This window comes from Parasteatoda tepidariorum, chromosome 7 (assembly GCF_982258835.1).
Source record: "Parasteatoda tepidariorum strain Cologne lab strain chromosome 7, Ptep-v5.0, whole genome shotgun sequence".
Classification (NCBI taxonomy): domain Eukaryota; kingdom Metazoa; phylum Arthropoda; class Arachnida; order Araneae; family Theridiidae; genus Parasteatoda; species Parasteatoda tepidariorum.
In genome coordinates, this window is record NC_141761.1 from 68,472,763 (window position 1) to 68,497,651 (window position 24,889).

The 24,889-nt window shown below is 30.7% G+C and overlaps 1 protein-coding gene across 6 annotated transcripts; it reads left to right on the top strand.

The window, feature by feature from the left end:
* Positions 1-5,555: 5,555 nt before the first annotated feature.
* LOC107447211 (RNA-binding protein squid) lies at positions 5,556-14,477 on the top strand. 6 transcript variants are annotated; one of them, XM_087168010.1, is made up of 8 exons: positions 5,556-5,853; positions 7,095-7,197; positions 8,084-8,124; positions 11,232-11,512; positions 11,601-11,868; positions 11,950-12,189; positions 14,151-14,207; positions 14,288-14,477. In XM_087168010.1, exons 2-7 carry the CDS (start codon positions 7,181-7,183, stop codon positions 14,204-14,206), a joined length of 903 nt encoding a protein of 300 aa, XP_087024136.1. In that variant the 5' UTR covers positions 5,556-5,853; positions 7,095-7,180; the 3' UTR covers position 14,207; positions 14,288-14,477. The 6 variants fall into 6 exon arrangements, with proteins under 6 accessions (XP_087024136.1, XP_087024135.1, XP_071039439.2 ...); XM_087168009.1 differs by lacking the exon at positions 14,151-14,207; XM_071183338.2 differs by lacking the exon at positions 7,095-7,197.
* Positions 14,478-24,889: the final 10,412 nt, after the last annotated feature.

Sequence of the window (24,889 nt, forward strand, 5' to 3'; positions counted from 1 at the left end):
TTTACTAAATTGGAAATAAATTATTAAATGACTAAAAAAGAAACATTGTATTTTATAGTGTGAAAGAAATAAAAATAAAAAGATTAGCAAACGATTATTAGCGAAAAAAATATGAATGAAATTTTACACTACGCGCGCGAAGTCAAGTTCCTCCCAAGTTTATCACATTTTAATATTAATCGGCCCAATCAGTTATTTCTTTATTGTCGCCAAATTATTTTCTTAAAAATAATTAATTTTAATTTTTCTCAGCTTCTAATAAATAAAAACAGTTGAAACTTTAGATTTTTCAATTGAAAAATATGTAGATTAATATGGTATAAAAAAATTCATACCTTATAATTCAACATTTTTTCATCCTCACTTTAATCAAATAATAAAAAATAATAAATAATTATTAAAAATTATTTTTTGCATGAAATTAGCTTTGGGTAAATGAATTTTATGAGTGGGTGCAATTTTCTTTTGAATTGCTTCATTAGTTTTGAAAATATGACTGAAAACGCAAAAAGCGAAATTAACATTAAGGGGTACGAACTTTGAATCGCTCTCCTGACCAAACTATGGGGACCACATTTCCCAGATTGCGGCTACCCCCTATATTTTGAAGATAAGAAATCCAAATATGCAAAAAAAAATGCATGTTTATTCAGAGAAAGTACGTTTTTGTGTCTGATTTCGTAACTTAATTAATAGTTAGCACTAATTAATTAGCATATTTGAGGTCACCCCCAGGAACCATTAAGATTGACACTTAGTTCGTGAAAATCCGATCATTAGAACGAAAGTTATTCAGGGTGATTCGTTTTTTTTTTTTGCGGACTGTACATATTTCTTGTTGCAGGCGATCAAGAACGCTTTTCGTAAAGCGAGAAATTTCACTTTCTGTGGAAAAAACAACATCTTTAGCCAATTCTCCGAGCATTTTGCGGCGTCTTCTTACACGTATTGTTGCATCAATATCCCATTTTTCACAAAGAGACTTCGCTTTTTCTATTACCTCTTCACAGAGCTTGTCTCGAATTTCGGTTAGTTCAGTCGCTAATGATTCAAGATCATTGAACCCTTCTCTAAAATTCATTCTAGGAACTTGTAATCTGAGCTGCACACGATCAATCCTCCTTAAGATTTCATATTAGAAATGAACTAAAGTTATGAAACTAAAAGTTAGTATATTTTGAAACAGAATTGTAGCTTCACTTCTGGTGTCCCTTGTAGTGGTAGTGTCCTCTGCTAATTTTTCAAATAGTTCTACTATATTCTCTAGCCCATTGATGATAACGCTAACAGCTTGTATTTTGCAGTTTTTGTTAAAGCATTTTTTAATAATTCCCATTGTAACGTTGAACGTGAGAAAAACAGATGTATGTTTTCTGTGGTCTGCAGTTTGTTAAAGAAATTTCATCGGAATTAATTATTCTATAATTGTATTTTTGATCGAGGCTGCATCTTTAGCATGTATTTCAATAACCCCCCCCCCCAAAAAAAAAAGATTTTTTGAAGGAAAGTTTTTTATTGATAAAATCAACATCTACATACCTAACGACTTGGGACATTTGTTCTCGATGAGAGATATCAGGAGTTGAATCAAGCTAAAGTCCATAATATTTATTTCTTTTGATATCGTTTATTAGTTGATTTCGAACTGTAGATGCCAGAAGATGAATGAATTCATTTTGGATCTGTGTTGACAAATATGAGACAGTTTTTGGAGTTTCTGTGGCATGTTAAAGATGATTTGCTAGTAGCGGATCAAACTGAGCTACAAGTTTAAGTAAAGATAATAGGTTTCCAACTTTTGTACCAACTTGAAGTGCTTGTTTTTTAACATGACTTCATTATTTGTTTCATTACTTACCGAGAATGCCTTGAATGCGCGAAATAACTTAAACGTTAATATTTCGAGTATTTCCCTAATTTGTTGCAGACTTTCACAACCTGTCGTAAGTATCAAAGATACGTACAGTCATGGAAAAAAGTATCCGGAAGGTAACAAATAAGGAATCATTTATTTTTTTAATATAGATATTTCTCAGGCACACAACAAATACGGCGTTTGCGTCCTTTCCTAGAAACGGCAAAACGCTGTATTTGTAGTGTGCCTCCTTTCGATCCTTTAGTTGTTATTTTCCGGCTACTTTTTTCCGTGTACATATAAGTACATTAGAGTGTTATTGTTATCGTTTTAACAAGCGTAAGCTACATTGCGTTTATGGAAATAAAAATAAATATTGTTCTGAAAGAAAGAATGTTTGTACTTTGTAAACTTCAACTATTTTTTTATAACATATTGTTTCATCAGACAAATCAAGAAAGGAGATAATTTCTGTAACCACACAGCGTTGATGCCATAAGGAAGTGCTTGTCGGACACAGATAGAGTCAGCCCTGCCAGTAGACAAGACGTGCCATTTCTATTATGAATATATTATTACACTTTGAATTAGACTATTAGTGTTCCTTTTTATTTATGAATTAACATTTATTATATTACACTGGCACTAAAATTAAAATATATTTTCCAGAAACCAATTATAATAAAAATAAAAATTATCCAGCAATTTTTTGTTTTGCGGACCATTTGGCGCCCCTTTGTGAGTAGCGCCCGGGGCATGATGACCCCCCTTGCCCACCCCTCACTACGCCACTGGTTCCTGCCTTCAGCAGCATTGTTCTGAAGCCATTTCATTCGTATTTTGAATGCTAATCGGCTACGTAAAAACCGTGCCCAAACTCGTCGTTTAAAACTTCGAAAACAACATAATGCATACAGTGCCGTTCCTGGCGGGTATGCAGCGAATGCCCCGCACGCAGGCGCCCAATTTAAGGGGCGCCAAATTCAACTATTCGAAGTATAAGCATAGTATATAGGGGCGCACAAAATTATTCTTGCACGCAGGCGCTCGCCACCCCAGGAACGGCACTGAATGCATAGATGCAGAGCAAATCAACGGTATTTGGTCGACGGTCCACATTGGCTTCTTCTGTTTACAGCAGAATTGTGTTTAATAATACTTTAAATGCTTATCGGACAGGTAAACTTGTTCAAACTCGTTGCTGTGCGTCGTTTAAAATAATTTGTAAACGCATTGCAGATTGGCGGGCGGTTGGACGGCCTTCAAAAATTCAACACTCAGCCATCCATTGCTACATTGCCTTTGGCAGCATAATGACAGTAACATTTTAAGAGCAAATCGGAGAGTAAAACCATACGTGTGTTATCTATCCTTATTTATATGCAATACAAATTTATGTATATAATAGATTCTTGACTGTCGTTTTCAAGTTTTTTGGAGAAACATCATAGTGTCGTTAATTTTAAAATTCTGTAAAAAAATCATTAAAAATTGATTTTGTTTGAAAATTCATTTTCAAAAAATCGTTCTAATACAAAATGTGAGGCTTTGCTTCTAAGGAAAAATCATGGAATGGAAGCGATTAAAAAGAAGTCTTAAGCGACCTACTATAAATGCAATGAATTTCAGTGAGCTGAAATAGATGGATGACTGAACGGAGACAATAACAAAAGCTTCCTGAAATTGGAAGAAGAATAAAATCTGTGCATGGAAAGAACTCTCCTGGAGCAGTTGTGGTGACTATGGTTACGAGATTTTATTTCAACTAAGGGTGTTAGGTCAATATTTAAGACGTGTTTTGACTCCGATTGGTGAGAGAAAAGAAATCAGGGAAGAGAGAAGTTAATTCACTTTTAAATGCGCTATTTCTCGTGTCCACAACAGCAGATAACCTCAGACGTTGTAAAGAGGGGTGTTCTTTTTATAGACAAACTCTACTTAATTCTGCACTACTTTTTTAAAGCCGCATCGATTTTTTTCAAATTGTTTGTTTATATAACTTTTTATTTTTACGTGTTTCATGACTCATATTTTGAGTCCCATAGTGGACTGATCGTTAAGACACGGTTCGCGCCAGATCACAGAAGTCAAGCATCACTGGCTGCGGTCAGTGTGCGGGTGGGTGACCATTTGGATCAGTCTGCGTAGGGACCGAGGGTGTGCGGTATTGGTCCTCGTTAAACTGTTCTACCGTAAAGTGCTCGACTTCGCGTGCAGGTCGTCGGGCTACCAAAGTAGGGGAGCCATCCCTTCTGCAGAGGATCAAAATTGTGATGGTATCTCTCAGGGATGGTTTCCCAGACCGTTGCCAATAACCCATTGTGCAGCTCTAGTGCGACATAAATGAACTACAACTACGACTCATATTTTGATAATTACTAAACTCATATTATCGTGAAACGCGAAAAAGTCACGGATCCCCTACAAAAAAACTCAGTACTTTATTTTTTCTGGTCTTTCGTACTGTATTCTAACAATTTATTCAACCTCTGAAGCTGCATCATAGAATAAGAAAGCTGGAAGCAAACTTTCTCAAAAGCATGTTCAAAAGCTACGGGTATTCCTGATGAGAAATGTCTCTACCTATGATTCACTAGTCATTGTCTGCAGACCATTTATCACCTTTGGTAAAAGAAAGGAAAATATTTTTTGAAATATAATGTTAGGAATAAAAATTTATTGATTGAAAAATAACTGCTTTAGGAATACATTTTGCGAATTTTCTTGAAGAAGAAGTCAAGTCTTGAGTGAAATCAAGAAAAGTATACCAATTATGGAACGTTTCCTCAGTTTACGAAAAAAATCGCACATACAAATTCAGAGATTTTTTGATCACCATCAGGTAGGTAGTTAGGTACTTTATTCACATCACATTAAAGCTGCGCAATGAGCTATTGACGATGGTCTGGGAAGCATCCGTGAGGATGTCCCGAAGACATGCCATCGCAATTTTAATCCTTTATAGAGGAGATGGGTCCCTTGTAATTGGAAGCACGATGATCTGATCGCGAAGTCGAGCGCTTTATGGTAAAACAGATTAACGAGAACCGATACCGCGCACGCTCGGTCCTTACTCTAGCTGATTAAAGAGTTGAGTTTTTCGAGGGAAAATATATTTCACTAATCAGGTTTCTTATAATTCCTCAATGGTGAATGTAGGTGAGGCAACCGCTTTCGGTTAATTCGCGTATGCAATTTTTTCGAATGCGGAGCTAATGATCCCTCACACCGCACGCGAATCGCACATTCGTTCACACGGTAATGCGATTCGTACACGCGTGAGCGCTAACTCTGACTTCTGCAAGTAGTTTCTAAATATTCTCACAGGTGTCTGGGGCACATAACTGAAGGGGCTATTCAATCAATTGCAGTTGACGCAGCTCCGAATACCGAAGAGAAGGAAGGACACCTGATTGGTCGGTTTTCGTGGGAAAATATATTTCACCATTGAGCTTCTCAAATTTCCTTGACAATGCATTTGGTGAAAATGTAACCTTATATTTTTGTGAAATAAAAGAATATTCTTCACCTTTTGATGTCAAGAATATTCTAGAATTCAAGTATTTATTTCTTGTTGCCATCGCAAATATTTTGTAGAATTATTTGAAGCCTAGCCTTTTGACCGAATGGTTTGGCATCGATTGTGCCGGTAATTGGGCCAATCACCTTCCTCAAGATACACCCTTTCGCATTTCTATCTGCATCGGTACTCTTACGTCTGTAGAGGTCAGTCAGTCATAGTCATCTAGCAATTGAAAAATTTGCATAAAGTCGTCTTTGCACTAGTATAATTTTAAACTTTTCACTACTTTAATTATGGCTTCCGATAGTCAACAATATACCGACGGAAATTTTGCTGATGATCAGCAATATTCAGAATACAGCGAACAGAACTACACTGAAGCTATGGAAGAGGGTGGTGACACAAGTGCTCAAATGCAAGAAATGAACGGAACAAATGGAACAAACACATCTAAAAGTTCATCTGACGATGATAGGTAAGTATTTTAAATTGCAATTTCAGTATTTGAGTGTTATTAACTTTCTTTAATTTGACTATCTTTACAAAATTTCTCCGTAGTGGAATTGCGCCATTTTGAAGCGCCCGTTAAAATCTTTCTTAATCTGTAGCTTATTTCTTTTTCTGGAGTCTCACCTATGCTAGATTTAAATTAATGTATCTACTTTATTATTTTTTTAAATAATTTTGTTATATTCATTATTTCTTTGTTCTCTTGAATGTCGAATTCAATATGGCGGCTAATACTAATGTCTTGCCATTTTGTTGTCGGTGATGTGGCGGGCCAAAGATTGTCTACTAATTGTAACACATTAACTATATCTCTTTTTCAGATTATTATAAAATTTTTTGTTGTAGGTGTTACGTGAAGAAATTATAATTTTAATCCATATAGATAACGCTTAAACATGTAATTTCTTGTGGATGATTTAGGGTTCATTTCTCTTGATGCATTTTGATTAACGTAAATTTGGATTTCTGTGAAGAAATAATGCGTAGTTTAATTTTTGGTAAATTTTCGCTATTTTATCTGAAGGAATTTACTTAAGATTATTTGTTAAGTTGTTGATAGTTGCAGTATCATTAATGGCTTGCCATAAACGTTACAAATTTTATTGCTTGTTTGGGAAATTTCCACGACTAATTTGAATATTAATCTAAATTTGATTTTCATGAATGCATTATGCATATTAGATTATACTGGAAATTTCATGTATTTTATTGTTGCTGTTTCTTGTAGTGGATGTATTGATAGTTTATTTCTAAATATATATGGCTCTATCAATTAATACTTCTGTAGCGATTTTTCTCATACATGTAGCATATGTTATGAAATTCTAAATTCTTACATTTTTCAGTTTTAAACTAGTTTCATGTTTTTAAATCAAGTTTTTGGAAATCTTATTTTATATAAGGTAAAATTAATTTGCATGATTTCAAGTCAACTGATGGATAAGTTTGAACTAAATGCTATGCATTTGATTTTTAATGTTAAAGTAATACACCAGCACAATTAAAAATAATTTATATCATGCACAAGAAGATAATTCATTAAAGGATTAATCGTTCATCTGCCTGAATTTAAGAATGATTAACGTAATTAAGAAACCAAGAGCAATACTTAGATCAATTAAATTCAAGAGCCAAATTTAAAAGAAACAACTTTAAATGGCATTGAGAATTTATTGACAAGACTTATACTGGATTGCATCATTTTAGAAGCAGTGGAGATTTGCTTAGGTTTCTCGACTTGCCTTTTCCTGTGTCTCCAATGCAAGAGTTGAATATGATGATGCAAAAAGTTGATGTGGATCTGGTGGAGGTATGTTTTTAGCTTCTGTATTAGCTAAAATGGAAGAATTGGTGCCTAAGAAAGATTAATGGATTATATTAACTATTGGGGAGCATCTCATTATATAAGTAATTTCGTGAATTAACGTAACGAAGATAACGAACTCTTATAAGACAAGTATGTGTTTAAAATATAGAAGATGTTAATGTAACCAATTAAACTCTCCCCAATGATGGTCTTCAAAATTTTAAATTGATTTTGTGTAAAATCAAGTATACATATTGCTATAAGATAACTTATAGTTAAAATGATTAATTTATTTTATTATGCTTTTTTAAATTCTGAACTTCATAGATTTTTCAATTGTGTATCTGTAAGTTATTAAAGATAGTTTTTCGAGTTTTTGTCAAAGCAAAATTTTATTTAATATTTAAACCTTGTAGATGAATCACTTATGTACATTTACAAGGAGAAATTTGATAAAGTATAATGGAAAATATAAAGTTTAAGTTGATAATTTTTGAGTGTTAAGGTAAAACCTTTTTGCTTTGGTAAAAATTTTGTTTAAAGACTTTAGAAAAATAAGATTTTATATACTTTCAGTAAAATTAGTTGTATAATTAAACTTACCTGAAAGATAAGTTATTAAAATTTTTCTTAGTCTTCAAACATATTGTATTTTGTTTTATATTTTAAACAACTACCTTTATCTCTATTTCTGATGGACATTTAAAAATGGTCACCTGGCATATATTTCTGAAATTCAAGCCTTGATATGCCCAAATTAATCTTATTGCCTGTTTTTATTTACTCCTTAAGTATTGCTTAATTTTTTTGATAAGGAAGAGAAAAATTTAAGAGATAAAGGTATATTTTAAGCTCTTATGAATCTCTTATATTATTTTCCGTTTTGCAGGAAACTTTTTGTTGGTGGAATAAGCTGGGACACTGATCAAAGTAAGTAATATCTAATATTTTTTTACTTGAACAGTGAAATTAAATTTATTTGTTAAATAATTTATGTTTATTTTCTTGTGCAATTTTTTTTAAAGTTAATAACAGCGTAATGCAGCTTAAGCTATGAAATTATAATTTGAATTCAATCAATCAATTTGAATTGAAATCAATCTTGCATGGCAAGATCAGTTTTAATCAATCTTAAGTTTATAGTACTGTTTTTAACATTGGTACTGTTTTTAACGATTAGTCTATTGCAATTTTTAAAGCTTATAATTTATAAAGTTTATTCATTTGGATTTTTCATATTTAAGCAAGTATCAATTATCAGTCAGGAAGACAGAAGTCACTCGTGAAATGATCCATTGGATTGAACTGTCTTTCAATTATTATATAAATTTTTTTTTTCGATTCAAAAAAATCCTCTAAAAATGTCACTTGCCTAAGCAGCAAACCATAGATGACACTTTTTTCCTCTGAATCTGAAATGGTCTTTTCTTTTTTTACTCTAGTGTAGAGATGCACAACCTGCAATATGAACAAAAGGTTTAAAAAAATTGCACTCAATGTAGTTATTTGATCGCCCCCCCCATGGTTAACACTATGAATTTACGCAGTTTTGTAAATCCTAATATTTTCAATACATTACTATTATGATGCTCGAATTTAGAAATTTAGTTATTACTTTTGACACTCTTTGTGTGCGTGCTGATTTGGTCCGGTTTTCATGAAATTGCGAAAAAAATTTTTCACATTCTTTTAACCAGGGTCCGCTTTTATCAATTTGTGCAAATTGGGTCCGGTAATTGCAAAAAACTTTTTCAATGAGTTTTTAAATTGTAAATAGATACATGATTATGATCGGCACTGTAAAATTATAATAAAAAAAATACAATTTTCAAAAACAAACAGCAATTGCTGCTTCTAAATTAGAGATGCAACATGCAAATATTTGGCATTTAGCCTATACTGCTGAACGCAGAATATTAATTTCGGACGAATAATGGAAGAATCGTCTGCCGAAGACAAAACTAATTCGTCTTTTCTTGTTTTCTGCCCTGGGAAGGGTTAATTTGATTAACAAAAGAATAATGAAGATAATCAAATTTGTGAAGGGTCCGATTAAAAGAAATCATTTTGTGAAGGGTCCGTTTTTATGAAAAGATATTTTGTGAAGGGTCCGTTAACGAACCCAAATTTCTTCTAAACATACCCCTGATGTTATTATAATAAGGTTAATAGAAAGTGAAATTGGAAACCCCCCTCTTCAAATATTAAACGTTTAAGACTTTATTTTTCGATAAGAAAATTTAACTTAATATTTTTAATTTCGAAAAACAAATTAATAAAGTTGAAAAGCATTTTTTAAAACCAGAACACTTTAAATTTGTTAATATATCACTTAATAGAATTTTTTTAATAGAATATGATTAAAAGAAACAATAAAATTTTAAATAATAAATGAGGTGGCTGAACAGCCTGATGGAATCTTTTTACAAAATGTTGTTTATAGGGTTCCAATTCATCTCACGATAGTAAGTTAATCATTATTTCAACAGCTTCTGAAATTAGTGTTTCTGTTTAAAGCTGTTGACATATTTTATTAAACAGTTGAAAGACTGTTGTATTCTGTTGACATATTTTTTTTAAATTTATTTTGATGTTCAAGAGCAATCCCATGATATATATAGTAATTATTGGTAAAAGCTTTCACAGTATTAACTCCATCTAGTATCATTTCATATTTGGGGCATTAAGCAGTTTTTTTCTCATTTGCCCGTCCATGGGCTTGCTACACAGGACTGATTGTGCTCCGGAAAAAATCCGGATTTCCGGATTTTTCGTTAACAGTGATCCGGAAGTTTTCGAATATTTCCGGAAATCAAATTTTCAAAGGTGGAACTTAAAAACAAAAACACAGTTTATTTTATTTGTTTGTAAGGGTGAGCCAGAGAGATACTTTATAATAGCTTATATTCATGATTAATATTCATTTTTTATCAGTAAATAGTTGTTATCAGTAAATAGTTGTTAAACTCAAGAAAGACATATTTGTAAATTTTAATTACTTCTCCAGGTATAGGTATGTGTAAATGGTATAGGTATGTGTAAAATTTTAAATATATTTTAAGTAAACTAAGAAATATTGAGAAAAAGGGGAAAAAAAGTGTTTAAATTTTTTTCTAATTTTTCAATTTAACTGTTTTTTTTTTTTAACTCAAGAAATTTTCCGGAATTATTACTTGGGCTCACAATCACCCCTGGCTACACATATCGTGTATATTTGTTAACTTCCGCGATACTTCTTTTTCAACCAAATTTAAAAAACCCACTTTGCGTTCCAAATGTTTTTTTTTTTTCCAAGGTGAACCCACCTAATAAAACCCAGACGGATTTTTTAAAATTGGGCCCACTTGGCTAACCCTGGTTAATATGTGTATTAAGTGTAAATAATGTTAAAAGTATTCAGGGGTCTGTCTAGGTTTTTCTGAGAGGTACCTATTTTGTGAAAATTTAGACATAATTTTTGAAAAATTTAAAAATTATATTAAAAAATTAACACAAATATGGATTTATAGTTTCTTAAGGTATGCAAAAATAAAATTTTAAGAAAGTATTTTGTGAAACTACCATTTTTCCTGAAGTAGAATTTGTGAAAGTACCGCTAAACGGTAGTAAATTCGGCCTAGACAGATTCCTGGTATTGATCATAAAGAGTTGTAAACAAGTATTTAAAATATATTCCTTACTAAATGTTGAATATTTTGTATTATGTTGAAGATTTTGTATTATGTAATGTTATTAAAAATGAGCATTTCCCATTGTTTTTAATTTCAGTTTCTGAATTTTTTTCTAGTGAATCGATTGTTTTACTTATTAAGTAATCAGTTTTGCAGTTTCTAATTTTAAACTAAAGTATTTAATTTAGTGCCTAGAACAAAGTTTATATAACATTTTCCACATTATTACTGTCAATTACCACCTATAATTACCTTAATCTGTCTGTCTAAATACTTTAGCGTGTAGCCCTTTGCTCAAAAATCTTAGCATAATAAAAATAACTATTAAAACATACTAATTATATCAAATTACTTAAATTATTTTAGAGGATCTTAAAGAATATTTCTGCAAATTTGGTGATGTGACTGATGTCACAATCAAGACTGATCCAGCTACTGGAAAGTCTAGAGGGTTTGCTTTCATCACATTTGCATTAGATGAGACAGTTGATAATGTTTTAAAGAATGTCCCTCATAATATCAAAGGAAAGCAGATCGATCCTAAGAGGGCAAAAGCAAGGCCTGGAATTAAAAAAATCTTTGTTGGTGGACTAGATATTGACTATCCTGAATCTGACATCAGGGCTTACTTTGAAAAATACGGAAAGGTAAAGTATAATCCACTTTTTCTTTTTTTTTTCCTCTTTTTTTTTTGCCAAGAGTTGAATGGTGTTTAATACCTTGTTAAATTCTTAGGTTGAAAATATTGAACTTCCATTTGACAAAGTTAAAAATCAGCGAAGACAGTTTTGTTTTGTTACATTTGAAACTGAAGATGCATGTGAACAATCTTGCAAGCAATCTAAGCAGAAGATTGGAAATAAAGAATGTGATGTTAAGAAAGCTACCAATAAACCCGATCCTAGGTTAGGTGGTGGTAGAGGCGGACCAGGAGCTGCATGGGGAGCTGGTTTTGCTGGTGGCCGTGGAGCTGCTCGTGGTAGAGGAGCCAGAGGTCGTGGAGGTCAGTATTGTTTTGTTGCATTAACTTGGTAACCTTACCTTAAGAGTAGTCCTTACTTTAATTTGATCTCTTCAAATTTAGGTCCTATTCCCCCTGCACCTCAAGGTTGGAATGCTCCTGGAGCATACGGATCTGGTGGGTATGGACAGCAATCTGGCGGATATGGCTACAATCAAGGCTATGGCGGTGGATACGGAAACTATGGTGGTGGATATGATTATGGATATGGCAGTGGCTATGGAGGAGGATATGGTAATTATGATTACAGTGGCTATTACAATCAGCAAGGCAGTGGTGGATATGGAACAACTGGTGGTTACGGTGAGCAATTTTAAATTTTATTGCTCAAATACTGTACCATTTAAGTTATACAGTACATCACACAGTATAATTAGTGTTAGTTTAAATAGAAGTTTTGACCGTACTGAGAAATTGGGTTAATGAAGTTTTTATGAATTAAAAGAGAATGTTTTGTAATCCAGGGAGATTTTAAATATGTTAAATATATTGATGTTCATTCCTTGAATTTTAAAATATCACTTTATTCCAGACATTTTAAAACAAATTGTTTTTTTTTTCTTTTGTTTTATCTATCGGTTTTCATTGAAGTAGGTTGACAATTCTGTTTTTCTTTTTGATTAACTGCCACCGCTGTTTTCTTAAATGATTATAATCTTTTTTTGCTGGGGTTTATATTTATTGTGCCAGTGAGAATTCTATTCATGTTAAGTAAAAAATAAATTTTAATTTCAAATTTATCAATTTTCAATCAAATTAAGTCTAGATGAGACTGAAATCTAGTTTAAAGCATTGAGTCCTGAACTAATATTTTAATGTTGGTAGAATGCTTAAGTAATGTTTTTTTTTTGAGTAATGGGATAAGAACGTGCATTAAGACTTGCTCTCCTGTTCCTGTATGTGTAAGAAATTTTTGAGTTATAAATAGAAATCAAAAAAATTCCAAAATACATCAATGTTTTCATGCCACAATCACCTCTGCCTATTGCTTTTTGCATATTTAATGTTCTTTACACTTTGGTTTCATTTTGAATGTGTGAATGTTCATTCTTGTGAAGCAAGCCCTTGTGTAACTTATTAGAATTGCATTGTTTTGATTCAGTAGTTTTCCCTGTTTTCAGTGCTGTGGATTTTTACTATTCTGAAATACTGAATTGCAGTGCATCAGTTTTTAATAAATGTTATAATCCTGTCAATTTGAGTGCAATATTATTGATTTTGATAAATCAAAAGTTACTAGAGGGCTTGCTTTTTTTTCCGTTTGTCTGTAGTTACGTTTATTGATTGCAGTTTTCCCATCTATATTGGACTGACTGTTCATTGAAAGTCTTAAGTTTGCAGTTTCTTGTTATAAAATCTTATTAGGAGTTTATTTATGTTACAATTGGTATATACTTAGTTCCATTTGCTTGTATCCAGTCTTAATTTAGTTGTTTTAATGATTTATTAGCATAAAGTAAAGATTCTTTGTATTGACAATCTAGAATGCTTAGTTTTATGTCTTTAAGTACAAGGTGTCTAAAATTTTAATTGTCATGCATAGCTGAATTAGCCTCTTGAACTATAAGATTTCAGTAGTCAATTTGCTGTTGACAACAGCAAATTGTTCAGACTTGTTCTTTCTGAAAAGTTTAATTGTTCTTGATTACTTCTAAAATTTAATTTAGTCATCCTATAAATAAAGTTTTTTAAAAATTATAATTGCATTTTAGGCCAGTAATTTTAGAGCAAAACTTGTTAATGTTTTTTGTGTTACAAGCTGTAGAATACAATTAAAGGGTTAATATTTTTTCTTAAACCTGTAGATAGGAATCTGATTGCTAAACTGTGAGCTTATTTAGTTCTGTTGTGGATTGCTTTTTCTATAATATCTTAAGACTTATGTTAGGTTTGTATTGTAGGAAAACAGCGGTGTACTATTAATGAGCAAATGGTTTTCATTTTAAAACCAAGGCCATAATATTAATAAAATATAATTTTCCTGGAAACTTCCAATGGTTTGAGATGATGGTTAGATATTTAAAAAGAATTAAGTTCATAAATTCTTAGGATTGAAAGTAGAATTGCTGTTTAATTTTTTAAAATTTTATTTGACTAACAAGAATAAAGCAACATGTATAATCTTCGCTAACCAAAAAATTATCTTCCCTTATTCTACACTTATGATTTCTTTCTAGTTTGAGAGCCTTTAATTTTTGTAATTTAAATGTTAGTTTATTTTTCAAAAGTTTTTAATTTTCTTTTATCTAAATTATACTGCTTAGGAATGGGGAACAGGTTGACCAAGACAGTAAAAAATGGGAAGACGATTAGGAACTGAGGTGAATGATTCTACTGTTGCTTTATTTCTAAAATCTTTTGGTTTTGTTTTGATTTATTAAAATAGTATGGAATCTTTCAGGCCAACAGCCAAGTACCTACGGCAAGACTCCTCGACGTGGTGCAGCAGTTGGAGGTGCTGCAGCTGCTAATGCCTACCACCCATACAGCCGTTAAATAATTTTCATGAACATTTAATCATCTTTCATAATTTTCATGTCTTGTACATAGGCTATACTGTCCTCATGAATAAAACTTTTATTTCTAGTGCAGTAGGTCTGCTCTTTATATTTGTTTATTAAATAAGTTGCTAATTATTTCTTAGAATTGTAGAAAATTTTCGCATAATCAGTCGAGTATAAAGTTTGTAATTTTATTTTTTGTTGCTGCAATCTGCTCAAATGATGCTAGTTTCTTAGTTGTACATTTCGGTTAATGGGTTATAAGTGTTGTCCAAGGTTCTCATAAGGAATTAGATTATGGTTAGCATTTAAATCTACATAGTCATTCATACAAGTAACCAGTGAGGTTTGACAGATATTCAAAATTTGTTACCATTTATTTTGAACTTGCTCTAAGTTCTGACTAATTACAGTGTATGATTATTCCTAATCTTGTTTTTATGATAAAGTTGCAAGTTCTGTAAATAAGATAATAAAATAAATGTCGAAACTTGTTCTACAAATTGATTTGTTTATTGAATTGCCCAATGCTACATTTATGCACCATTTTCATGAAATCTTGTTGAATGGGATTTAAGCTTAGCACTAGTGCAATTAAGCATAGGGTTAGATAAAACTAACAAAATGATTCTTAAGTGGTGGCAGTGTTTGCAAGTTACCCCAATGTTTTTATCCATCTTGCAACTAGCCTTTCATTCTTTTCTCTTACAAACTTTCTTTTCGATTATTTGCTACATTCATTTGACACATCAGTTACATTTTTAGGTAACTTTTTTTTCTGAGGCTCTTTTGAAAATCTAACTTATAAGTTTTCTTGTTATTTTTACTTACCATGCAGAAGAAAGCGTTTCTGAATTTTCGATTTGGTATAATTTATGAGAGAAATTGCTATCAAATTTTTTTTAACTGTTAATTGCTTGCTTTATAGTTGGTAGTCTGTTTAAATTACTGCTAGATGGGGCAATAAGCCTCTTGCATGTTACTTTTATTCACCCAGAACTTTAATGTTAAAGCATTATGAATTAGAAAACATCCTTACATCAATTTAGATTAACGTAAATTAATTATGGACTTTTTCAGGCCATATTTATGTTACAATAGATGTGAAGGAATTTTTTTCTTCAAAAAGGTACACGTTTTAAAAACTTAATAGTGTATGACTAGGGTAAATGGTCAGTTTTTTTCAAAACAATAGGTACATAAGTAATACAAGAAAAGCAGCATATTTTTAATTCTCATACTTCGAGCAGAGACATATTTTGGAGGAAATTTATTAAATTTACAATTGGCAATCTCTTTTATTTCAAGTTGATTGCCATCTAATCAGGGATGAGATTTTTCCGCTTTTAAGCTGATTTCCGCTTTTTTCACTTTTATCTCTTGAATTTCAGCTTTTTTTTTTTAATCAAAAATTCAGATTTTTCTAAAAATTTCACTTTTTTTATAAGTATTCCGCTTTTTCAGAAAATTCACGCATTTTCAAAGAGAAATTCAAACTACATAGCTACCAATCCTTTCTCATTTTTACTTATTTTAGCTATTTTCTCCCCTTTTACTCGCAGCAGATAAGATTTTCCGAATTTTTTACCCGCCCTCCAGATAGATCCGATTTTTGTAGTTCAAACGACGCTGTTTCTGACAAGCCTTTTAGAGGTCCCAAGCCTGGAGTCTGCCAATATCTCGATTCTTATTCACACGATTTTAATATCAAACATAGCTTTTCATATTTGCGTGTTGAGATTCTTATTCACGCGATTTGAATATTGTACGTTGTGCTTCGTATTTACGCATTTTTAAAAACCTATGAAGCGATTCGTATTCCCGCAAGTTTAAAATTCAATGTCTTGATTTGCTCATGCTGTTTATAATATCAAACATTGATTTTCATTTATACGTGATTTTAAAATAAGGCATTGGGATTCGCATTCACGCATTCTAAATATTATGCATCATAATTCTTATTTATGCAATCTAAAAATTACGCATAATGATTCGTATTTACGCGATCTAAAAATTATGAATCGGGATTTGTATTTACGCGTTTTAAAAATTCTATATCCCAGTTTGTATTTTCTCATTTTCGAAATCGTATATCTAGTTTCATATTCATGTGATTTCAAAATCCATAATTGTTATTCATATTCACGCAATTTTAAGATCAACTCTCGCGATTCTTGTAAGAAGTAAATTTAAAAAAAAAATTAGTTACTATAAAGGTGACTGTTTTTCTAACGACGATTATTAGTATGTATATGTAAATGTTACAACATCAGAGAAACTGGAAGGGAATATATTCAAAACTTACATTCTGTGCTTGCAAAGAAGAAAAAATAGGATTTGTCACAAGATGTTTGAAAATGGACTAACGACTAAATATAGCAAACATAAAAGATATAGGAAACAAAAGCAATAACTTAAAAAGGGTTTCAATTTAAATTTTTTTTTGTTGGAAAAAGAGTTAATTAACTCATCATCAAAATTTTATTTGTAATTGCTGTTATTTATGCTATAAAATGCAAAATTCTTATCAAATAAAAAACAATTATCTAAACAGTTGCTGATTGTCATTTAATTTTTCAAACTAAAATACCAATTTTTGTATGTTAAGGAGTTACTATATATTTCTACTTCACTGTTATTGATATGTTTCAAAGGGCTGTAGTTAGATTAGACTATAACATGAACATAATGATTTGGTCCATTGTTAAAGTTTCTTTTCCCCAATATAATTTAAAAAGTAATATTACTGATATATTTGCCATAAATCACATAACAGTATTTATTAAAAGAAATGAAATATTAATGTATATTCTCAGTAGTTTTAATTTGCTAAACCAAGTAGTTTTTCAAGTAATAATTGTCTCTTATGTGAACTGAGGAAAAATATAATTTCCAGCTTTATTTTTTCAATTGGTAATTTTTATTTTCACTTAATGTTAAGTATCAATGTAGTCGTTTTTATAATAATAGATAAGTACGCAATTGTATGTCAACACATTATTTATTACCTTAAACTGTCTGGAATTTATTATTAAAGGGCTGCGCTTGCGTAAAATTTACTATTGTGGAAATTCAGCTTTTTTGCCTTTTGGCTAATCTCATCCCTGATCTAATACAGTAAATGAAAGAAAAAAGCTAGAATATGGAAGATAACACTCCATGCAGTTAGCCATTCGAAACTTAAACAATAGCCTGTGGGGAAGCAATTTTGTTCAGATTGACTGTCACTTTTGAAGAAGCTACCATATGTTAAATCCATAGTTTTTCTGAGTTGGTATATTTTTCATGAAGCCATTGTATTCCGCTTGTACATCTCATCCAGTTGTCAGATATTCTGAGTTCTGTTGATTCAGGATGAAATGTTCTGGGTTAGTACGAGCCCACAGAAATGATAAAAATTGGTTTTTAGAACTTATATGAAAGTAAGAATTTCTTTTTATTGACTTTCGTCTTAGTACTAGCAAAGATATTCACAAACCCTAACAATGCATGACTGAACGAGATTTTCGTTTCAGTCTCGAATTTCAGCTTTCCCGCTTTTTGTGAAAATTCAGTCATTGGGATAAAATATATTTATTTTCGATTTTCAAAGGGATTCGTAATTCGGACGTCGTTGCTTCCTGTTAGCTGTCGCGAAACCAAACGAAGTAGTAGAACAATAGTGGTGGATTTGCTCATTCAAATCTTGTAATTTGTTAATTATTATGGCCAAGCAACAATACAGGCCTTTTATGAATCTAATCAGAATCTGCTAATATCTCGATTCTTATCACGCTATTTTTATCAGATTTTCGTATTTACCTGATTTCGAAGTTGCGCATTGCGATTCTTATTCACAGGATTTAAATATCGTACATTGCGATGCTTAGATACAAGATTTTGAAATTCAATATCTATATTAGTATTGACGCCTCTTTAAAATCGCTATTTTAATATCAAACATTGATTTTTGTATTTACCATTTGTATTATCAAAGTCGCATCTTGTGATCCTTATTCCCGTGAATCGATTTTCGTATTTACCAGATTTAAAAGTTTCGCATTGCGATTCACTTAGATTCTAAATTTAAGGATTAACTACGCGAAACTAGTCTGTGCATTGTTTCTGAGGACTTAGTAGGAAAAGGGGTCTGTCTGGGTTTTTCTGAGAGGTACCTGATTTGTGGAAATTAAAAATTTAAATCACAAAAATATGAATTTATCGTTTCTTACAGGATACGAAAATAAAATTTTAAGAATTTTGCGAAACAACAGTTTTTCCTGAAGTTGAATTTGTGAAGGTATCGCTAAACAAAAGGAAATATTGCCTAGACCAGGGGTGGCGAACCTTTATACACCAACGTGCCATTTTCTCTAAAAAATTGCTTAATAAGGTCATAGACGTGCCGTCAAATAATTTTGACTTCGTGATTATTGGGAAAATAGTAATACTATCAACTTAAGACTCTTTATTTACATTGAAAAAATAAATTAGTCTAATTTTTTTACTAATATCGTAACAAATTCATGGACATCTGTCTTGAGTCATTTTACAGCAGTTAATAAAATTTACACATTAAATTGATTTTACTAGGAAATTTATCAATATATACCCTATTATCTTATAGTCTCTTCGTTTTTACAAAGTCCAGATTTGTGTTTCTGTAACTATCAGTTTCGATTTTATTGCAAAAGAAAAATAGTTCTTTTTTTCCCAAACTTTGACTCTCGGGAGTTGGGTCTAAATATTTATTTATTGAGCTGAAACTTACTAAATATTAGTATTATACCTAATGACACCTTTTTACGAGGTTTTCACGAAAGATTCGAGGATTCTTAGCCAAACTATAATCTAGCCACCCTAATTTTTTATTTTATTAATTGCTTCGTTCGTTATGACTATGCAATCCAACATCGCGTGTTGTATCTTGTGCCAGTACTGCTACTAATATTTACAATACTTTCATTGAACAACTCCAATATAATTTTAAAACTTGTTTTCTTTGTGTTCTACTTTCAGATGTGTTTCAGTGTACAGTTTTCTTCCTGCATTGTTTATTTGGTCAACCGCTTTTAAGCTTTCATTTTAAACCATCATCCACTTTGATTATTAGTAACACTTCATTTACTCTTGATTTTTTAAAGATAATAAAGACGAAAAATTATTAAAAGAATCTCCCTTCTTCCTAAAATTTTATTACACTTAAACTTCAAACATATTGAAAGTTTGGTTTATGCAAACCGACTGTTTATTACAGAATAGTTAATTTTCAATTTATATATTTTAAAAAATTATTTTGATAAGCTAAAATCGTGATCTGGCTGGTAGTAAAGTTATATTATTTGAATTTGGATATTAACCCCCCTAAAAATATTTGCTTTTTACTCATTTAAACAGCCAAAAATTTAAAAAAGTTGACAAAAAAATGGCTTTCAAAGGAAAACTTGTTACCCTGAACAAATTGATCTAATGATGGGATTCGATCTTATTAGTTCACGTAGGTGACCTCGAATATACTAATTAATTGGTATAGTGTAGAGCAGGGGTCGCCAAACTTTGTGGATCATCGACCCCTATATAATTTTTTGAAATCTCCATCGACCCCCATAAAAGTAATTTTCTGTTAATTAAAATAAAACTTTATTAGATACTGTGTTTGTGCATTTATTTTATGATTTTAAACATTTATTAAAGTAATAGTACAGTCGGCAAAAAAAAAAAGATATCACCCTGAATAACTTTTGTTCTAATGATCGGATTTTCACGATTTAAGTGTCAATCTTAATGGTTCCTGGGGGTGACCTCAAATATGCTAATTAATTAATGCTAACTATTAATTAAGTTACGAAATCAGACACAAAAACGTACTTTCTCTGAATAAACATGTATTTTTTTTTACATATTTGGAATCCTGACCCTTAAAATAGGGGGGGGGGGTAGACAAAATTTCGAAAAAAATGGGTTGTAAATTAGGTCGCAATAAGGATTTATATATCTGGCGATGGTTTAAAAATATGCCAAATTACCTCACCATAGAAGGGGAAATAATTTATAACAACCATAAAGAAACTGAATGAATGACAAGATGGGAAAAGATAGTGCTTCTCGTTGCTAAGCAACCAAAAGAATTTTTCGCGTTGCTTTCTGGGCTTTTTTTTTCTTTTTAAATCTCCTTTAAAAAGGAAATTTAAATAAATTAATAAATTATTTTTGATTCTCCAAGATTATAGAATCTTTGACTTTTTATCTGACATTATTTATTTTTTTAAAGCTGTTTTAATGTAATTTGTAGGACAGTTTTGAATTAAAACCAAATTTTCATAAGTTATCATAAATTTATGAAGAGTTGTAGGGTTAAATGCTTTTGCCCCTCACTTCGAGTTTCTTAGGAAAGGAAAAAAAAGTGATCAAGCAAAGGTGGACCTGAAAAAAGATAGCTATTCTGATGCATAATCGCAAAATTTTATAGAAATCACGGTATTTATTTTCGATAAAATTGTAAAACTTAATAAATTTTATATGGCATTTTAAAAGCATTTTGAGATATATATATATATATATATATATAGAAACAAAAAAAAACATGAAGAAAATTACGAGTTGATGTTATTTACACACTCCTTTCGTTAGTTCTTTAAAAAACATGATTAAAAGAAAATTAGGTTTATAATACCCTTAATTAAACAAGAGTAAGAATTGTTACAGTTTTTACAATACTTTTTCAACTCTGACACTCTTTTCATGAGATAACTTCTTTTGCCAACGATTTTGTCCCTTTTTTTTTGTTAATTGAAACCAGCTTACGCATTCTTGTAATTTTTACATTTTATCTTTGAAATTTCAATCTCGAAAGACATGCATGAAGTGACGCCTAGTCCAAAGAATCTAAGTTAAATAGTTGTAAGGCCGATTATTACGAAAACAATTAACTACTCTGGTTCAATGAAACAATTACAGTAAAACTTGTGTAAGTTGATCACTTCATGTGCATTGTTTTAGTGGCCAACGTAGACAAGTGGTCAACTTATAGAAGGGGTGGGACATTGTTTACTTTTTCGTTTCCTACATGTTGCTATACATTTAAATTTTTTTTTTTACTTGACTTAAAAATTTGATTTAGCAAATGGCCAAATGAATATCTCAAGAAATGTGTTTAAACCTAAACGAACTTCAATTTGTTACACAGAAATAATTTTAATATTTAACTAACTTTTTAAAAAAAATTATTTTGTTAGTTATGCATGTGAAGTGTTTAATAAAAATAATTTCTTAAAAAATCAGAACACGAAAACATTGAAAACTTTAACAAAACAAAATTATTTTAACACTTCAAAATTTATTCTGTTATTACTACACATATAAGCCTATTTGCTCACTATTGCAACTGGAAGAGCAACTTTTCAACTAACACACCTGTTTTCAATGAATGGTCAAAAGCTGAGTCCCTACAGTTTCCCCAGATGGTCAACTCACAAAAGGGTTGAGATTAGCTTTTTACACTATTTCACCAAACAAGTGAAATATTAACATACATTGCAAAATGACAGAAACTTTTCTGAATTTTTTTTTCTGGTCAACTTATGAGGGTTTTAGAATAGAATTTCATAATACTCCTAGACAAAATTAACTTATCTCAGTGGTCAACATACAAGATAGACAGGTGGTCAAGTTACAAAGGTTTTGCTTCTTTATTATGTAGGAAAATTTCCGTTCTTGATAATTGAGGTCAACTTATTCAGATGTAAAACTTACAAGTGTGGTCAACTTGGCAGGTTTCACTGTATAAATAAATCATTAATATTCTTGTTTTTTTATTACGAAATATTAGGGATTTGTTTACATAATTTCTTCAAAACGTGTGTTAAAACTATGATTATAAGTTATTTAAGAAGAAGAAAGTCAAATGGAGTAAAAGAACAATTTTTAAGATGATGATTCTAAAAATAGCACGTTTTTCTAATCTTTTTACAATTTTTTATTTTAGTAGTTGTTTAACAAAACAAGGCATATCAAACATTTTCCTGATATAGCAATATTTTTTTGAACTGTGCAAAAGTTGAGAAATCATACAAACAACTTTTAAAGCAAATATTTTCAACTTTTTAAGACAAAAGGGTAACTTAAAAGGGTTAGCGCACAAGATTAACTTTGAATGTTGAATTAAAATTGCATGCCCATAGTTTTTTGTTCATTTAAAAAACAAAACAATCTGTTAAATTTTTCCCCTGTGCGCACATACGCATTTACTTTTCATTACTCGAATAAATAAGAAGCAATAAAAAAATAAAATTAATAATTTATCTTCATTTTTCGTAAACAATAGTATTTTTAGTAAATAGTCAGCTGTTCTGCTTCGAATGATATTGTGTGTGATTAGTAGAATATTTTTAATTTCTTAACAAGATTTAATTCTCAGATAGCTGGCAATAATTCTAAGTTTTCTTTCAATAAGAACTTAGCAATAATTTAAAAAGTAATTTTATTTTAAAGAAAAACATAAATTAAAGTACTTAAACGATTGATTAATATATTATTGGACAAAAATATACACAATAGAATTTAAAAGAAATTGCATTAAAATTCAATAAAAAAGTTAGAAAAATAATTCTGCGAAACACGCACAGACAGGTAATTTACAAATTTATTTTAAGATTAAGGCGATATATAAGATGTAAAGAAGTTTTAAAAAACTCTACTCTAAACTCAGCTGCACGACAGCCCATGGAGGGCCAAGGCCTACTGTGCCCATCTCAGTTTTCTGGACCTAGGGCTCTGGGGTGCAGGAGCAGATGTTCCGTTCAGGTGGTCAGCCGAACGCGGAACCCCCAGTGTTTAGTTCCCAATCATGCTTGGTACTTATTTATCGACCCACTGAAGGGATGAAAGGCTGAGTCAGCCTTGCCCGGCCCGAGGAACGACAGCGCGAAGCGCTACCGCTCAGCCACCGGGCGAAGTTTTAAGATGATTAAAAATGTTGACTACGTATTTTTATTAATAATTATAAAATATATATTCAAGAAATTGATAAATATATTATTCCAAATCTATGCATACGTATGTATATTATTGAAATTGTATCAGTTATTGAAAAAGAAAATCAAAAATTAAAAAATAATCACATTAAGTAAGCACAATCTGGTGCATAATCATATTCTATCAGAAGCACGCCTTTATAAAACTAGACATTCGTTGAATGAAGTGTTTTTTATTCAAAATGCTTTATTTATAATTTCTTTACTAAATTACAAATAAATTATTAAATGACTAAAAAGAAACATCGTATTTTATAGTTTGAAAGAAATAAAAATAAAAGGATTAGCAAACGATTATTAGCGAAAAAAATATGAATGAAATTTTACACTACGCGCGAGAAGTCAAGTTCCTCGCAAGTTTATCACATTTTAATATTAATCGCCCCATTTAATCAATTTTTTATTGTCGCCAAATTATTTTTTCAAAAATAATTAATTTTAATTTTTTTCAGCTTCTAATAAATAAAAACAGTTGAAACTTTAGATTTTTGTATTGAAAAATATGTAGATTATTATGGTATAAAAAAATTCATACCTTATAATTCAAAATTTTTTCATCCTCAATTTAATTAAATAATAAAAAATAATTAATAATTACTAAAAATTATTTTTTTCATGAAATTATCTTTGGGTAAATGAGTTTTATGAGTGGGCGCAATTTTCTTCAAATTGCTTCATCAGTTTTGAAAATATGACTAAAAACGTAAAAAGTGAAATTAACATTAACGGGTACGAACTTTGGATCGCTCTCCTGACCAAACTATGGGGACCATATTTCCCAGATTGCGGCTACCCCCTATATTTTGAAGCTTAGAAATCCAAATATGTAAAAAAAAATACATGTTTATTCAGAGAAAGTACGTTTTTGTGTCTGATTTCGTAACTTAATTAATAGTTAGCACTAATTAATTAGCATATTTGAGGTCACCCCCGGGAACCATTAAGATCGACGCTTAGATCGTGAAAATCCGATCCTTAGAACAAAAGTTATTCAGGGTGATATCTTTTTTTTTTTGCGGACTGTACATTGTGTAACGATAGTTTTATGAAAAATATAATGTTGAAATTTAAATACCTTAATATTTATTAAATAAGTAATTAAGTAGAAGTAATAAGTAAAGTAACTACAGATTTACTGCTTCTTAATTAATGAGATGGTTGTTCTTGGTGTTTTTTTTGCAAGGTTCGCCATATTGGGTTCAAAATTGGTCAATTTTAATCTTAAATCTCCTTGAAACTCTACGTTTAATTTATTTCTGTTACTTACTAAGTTAAGTTACTTAGTTAAGATTGAATTTATGTCACTGAAACCGGCTTCAACCATAAAGAACTTGGAAATGCTAGCATAAATGGCTGAGTTATTTTGTAAAGTTTTACATATTTTTGCATTATATTTATATTTGTCCAAAATTTGCTTATTTTATTTCTAATTGTCGCAGATTTGAAAAATACTGATAATTCTTGCGTAGCGATGAAGATCTAAATAAATTT

Bases quoted from the DNA above. Each gene is read 5' to 3' on its own strand.
- LOC107447211 (XM_016062068.4), top strand. From the start codon at position 5,672: ATGGCTTCCGATAGTCAACAATATACCGACGGAAATTTTGCTGATGAT. The intron at 11,869-11,949 runs GTCAGTATTGTT...CTTCAAATTTAG, and splicing joins AGGAGCCAGAGGTCGTGGAG to GTCCTATTCCCCCTGCACCT. The intron at 12,190-14,287 runs GTGAGCAATTTT...GGAATCTTTCAG, and splicing joins TGGAACAACTGGTGGTTACG to GCCAACAGCCAAGTACCTAC.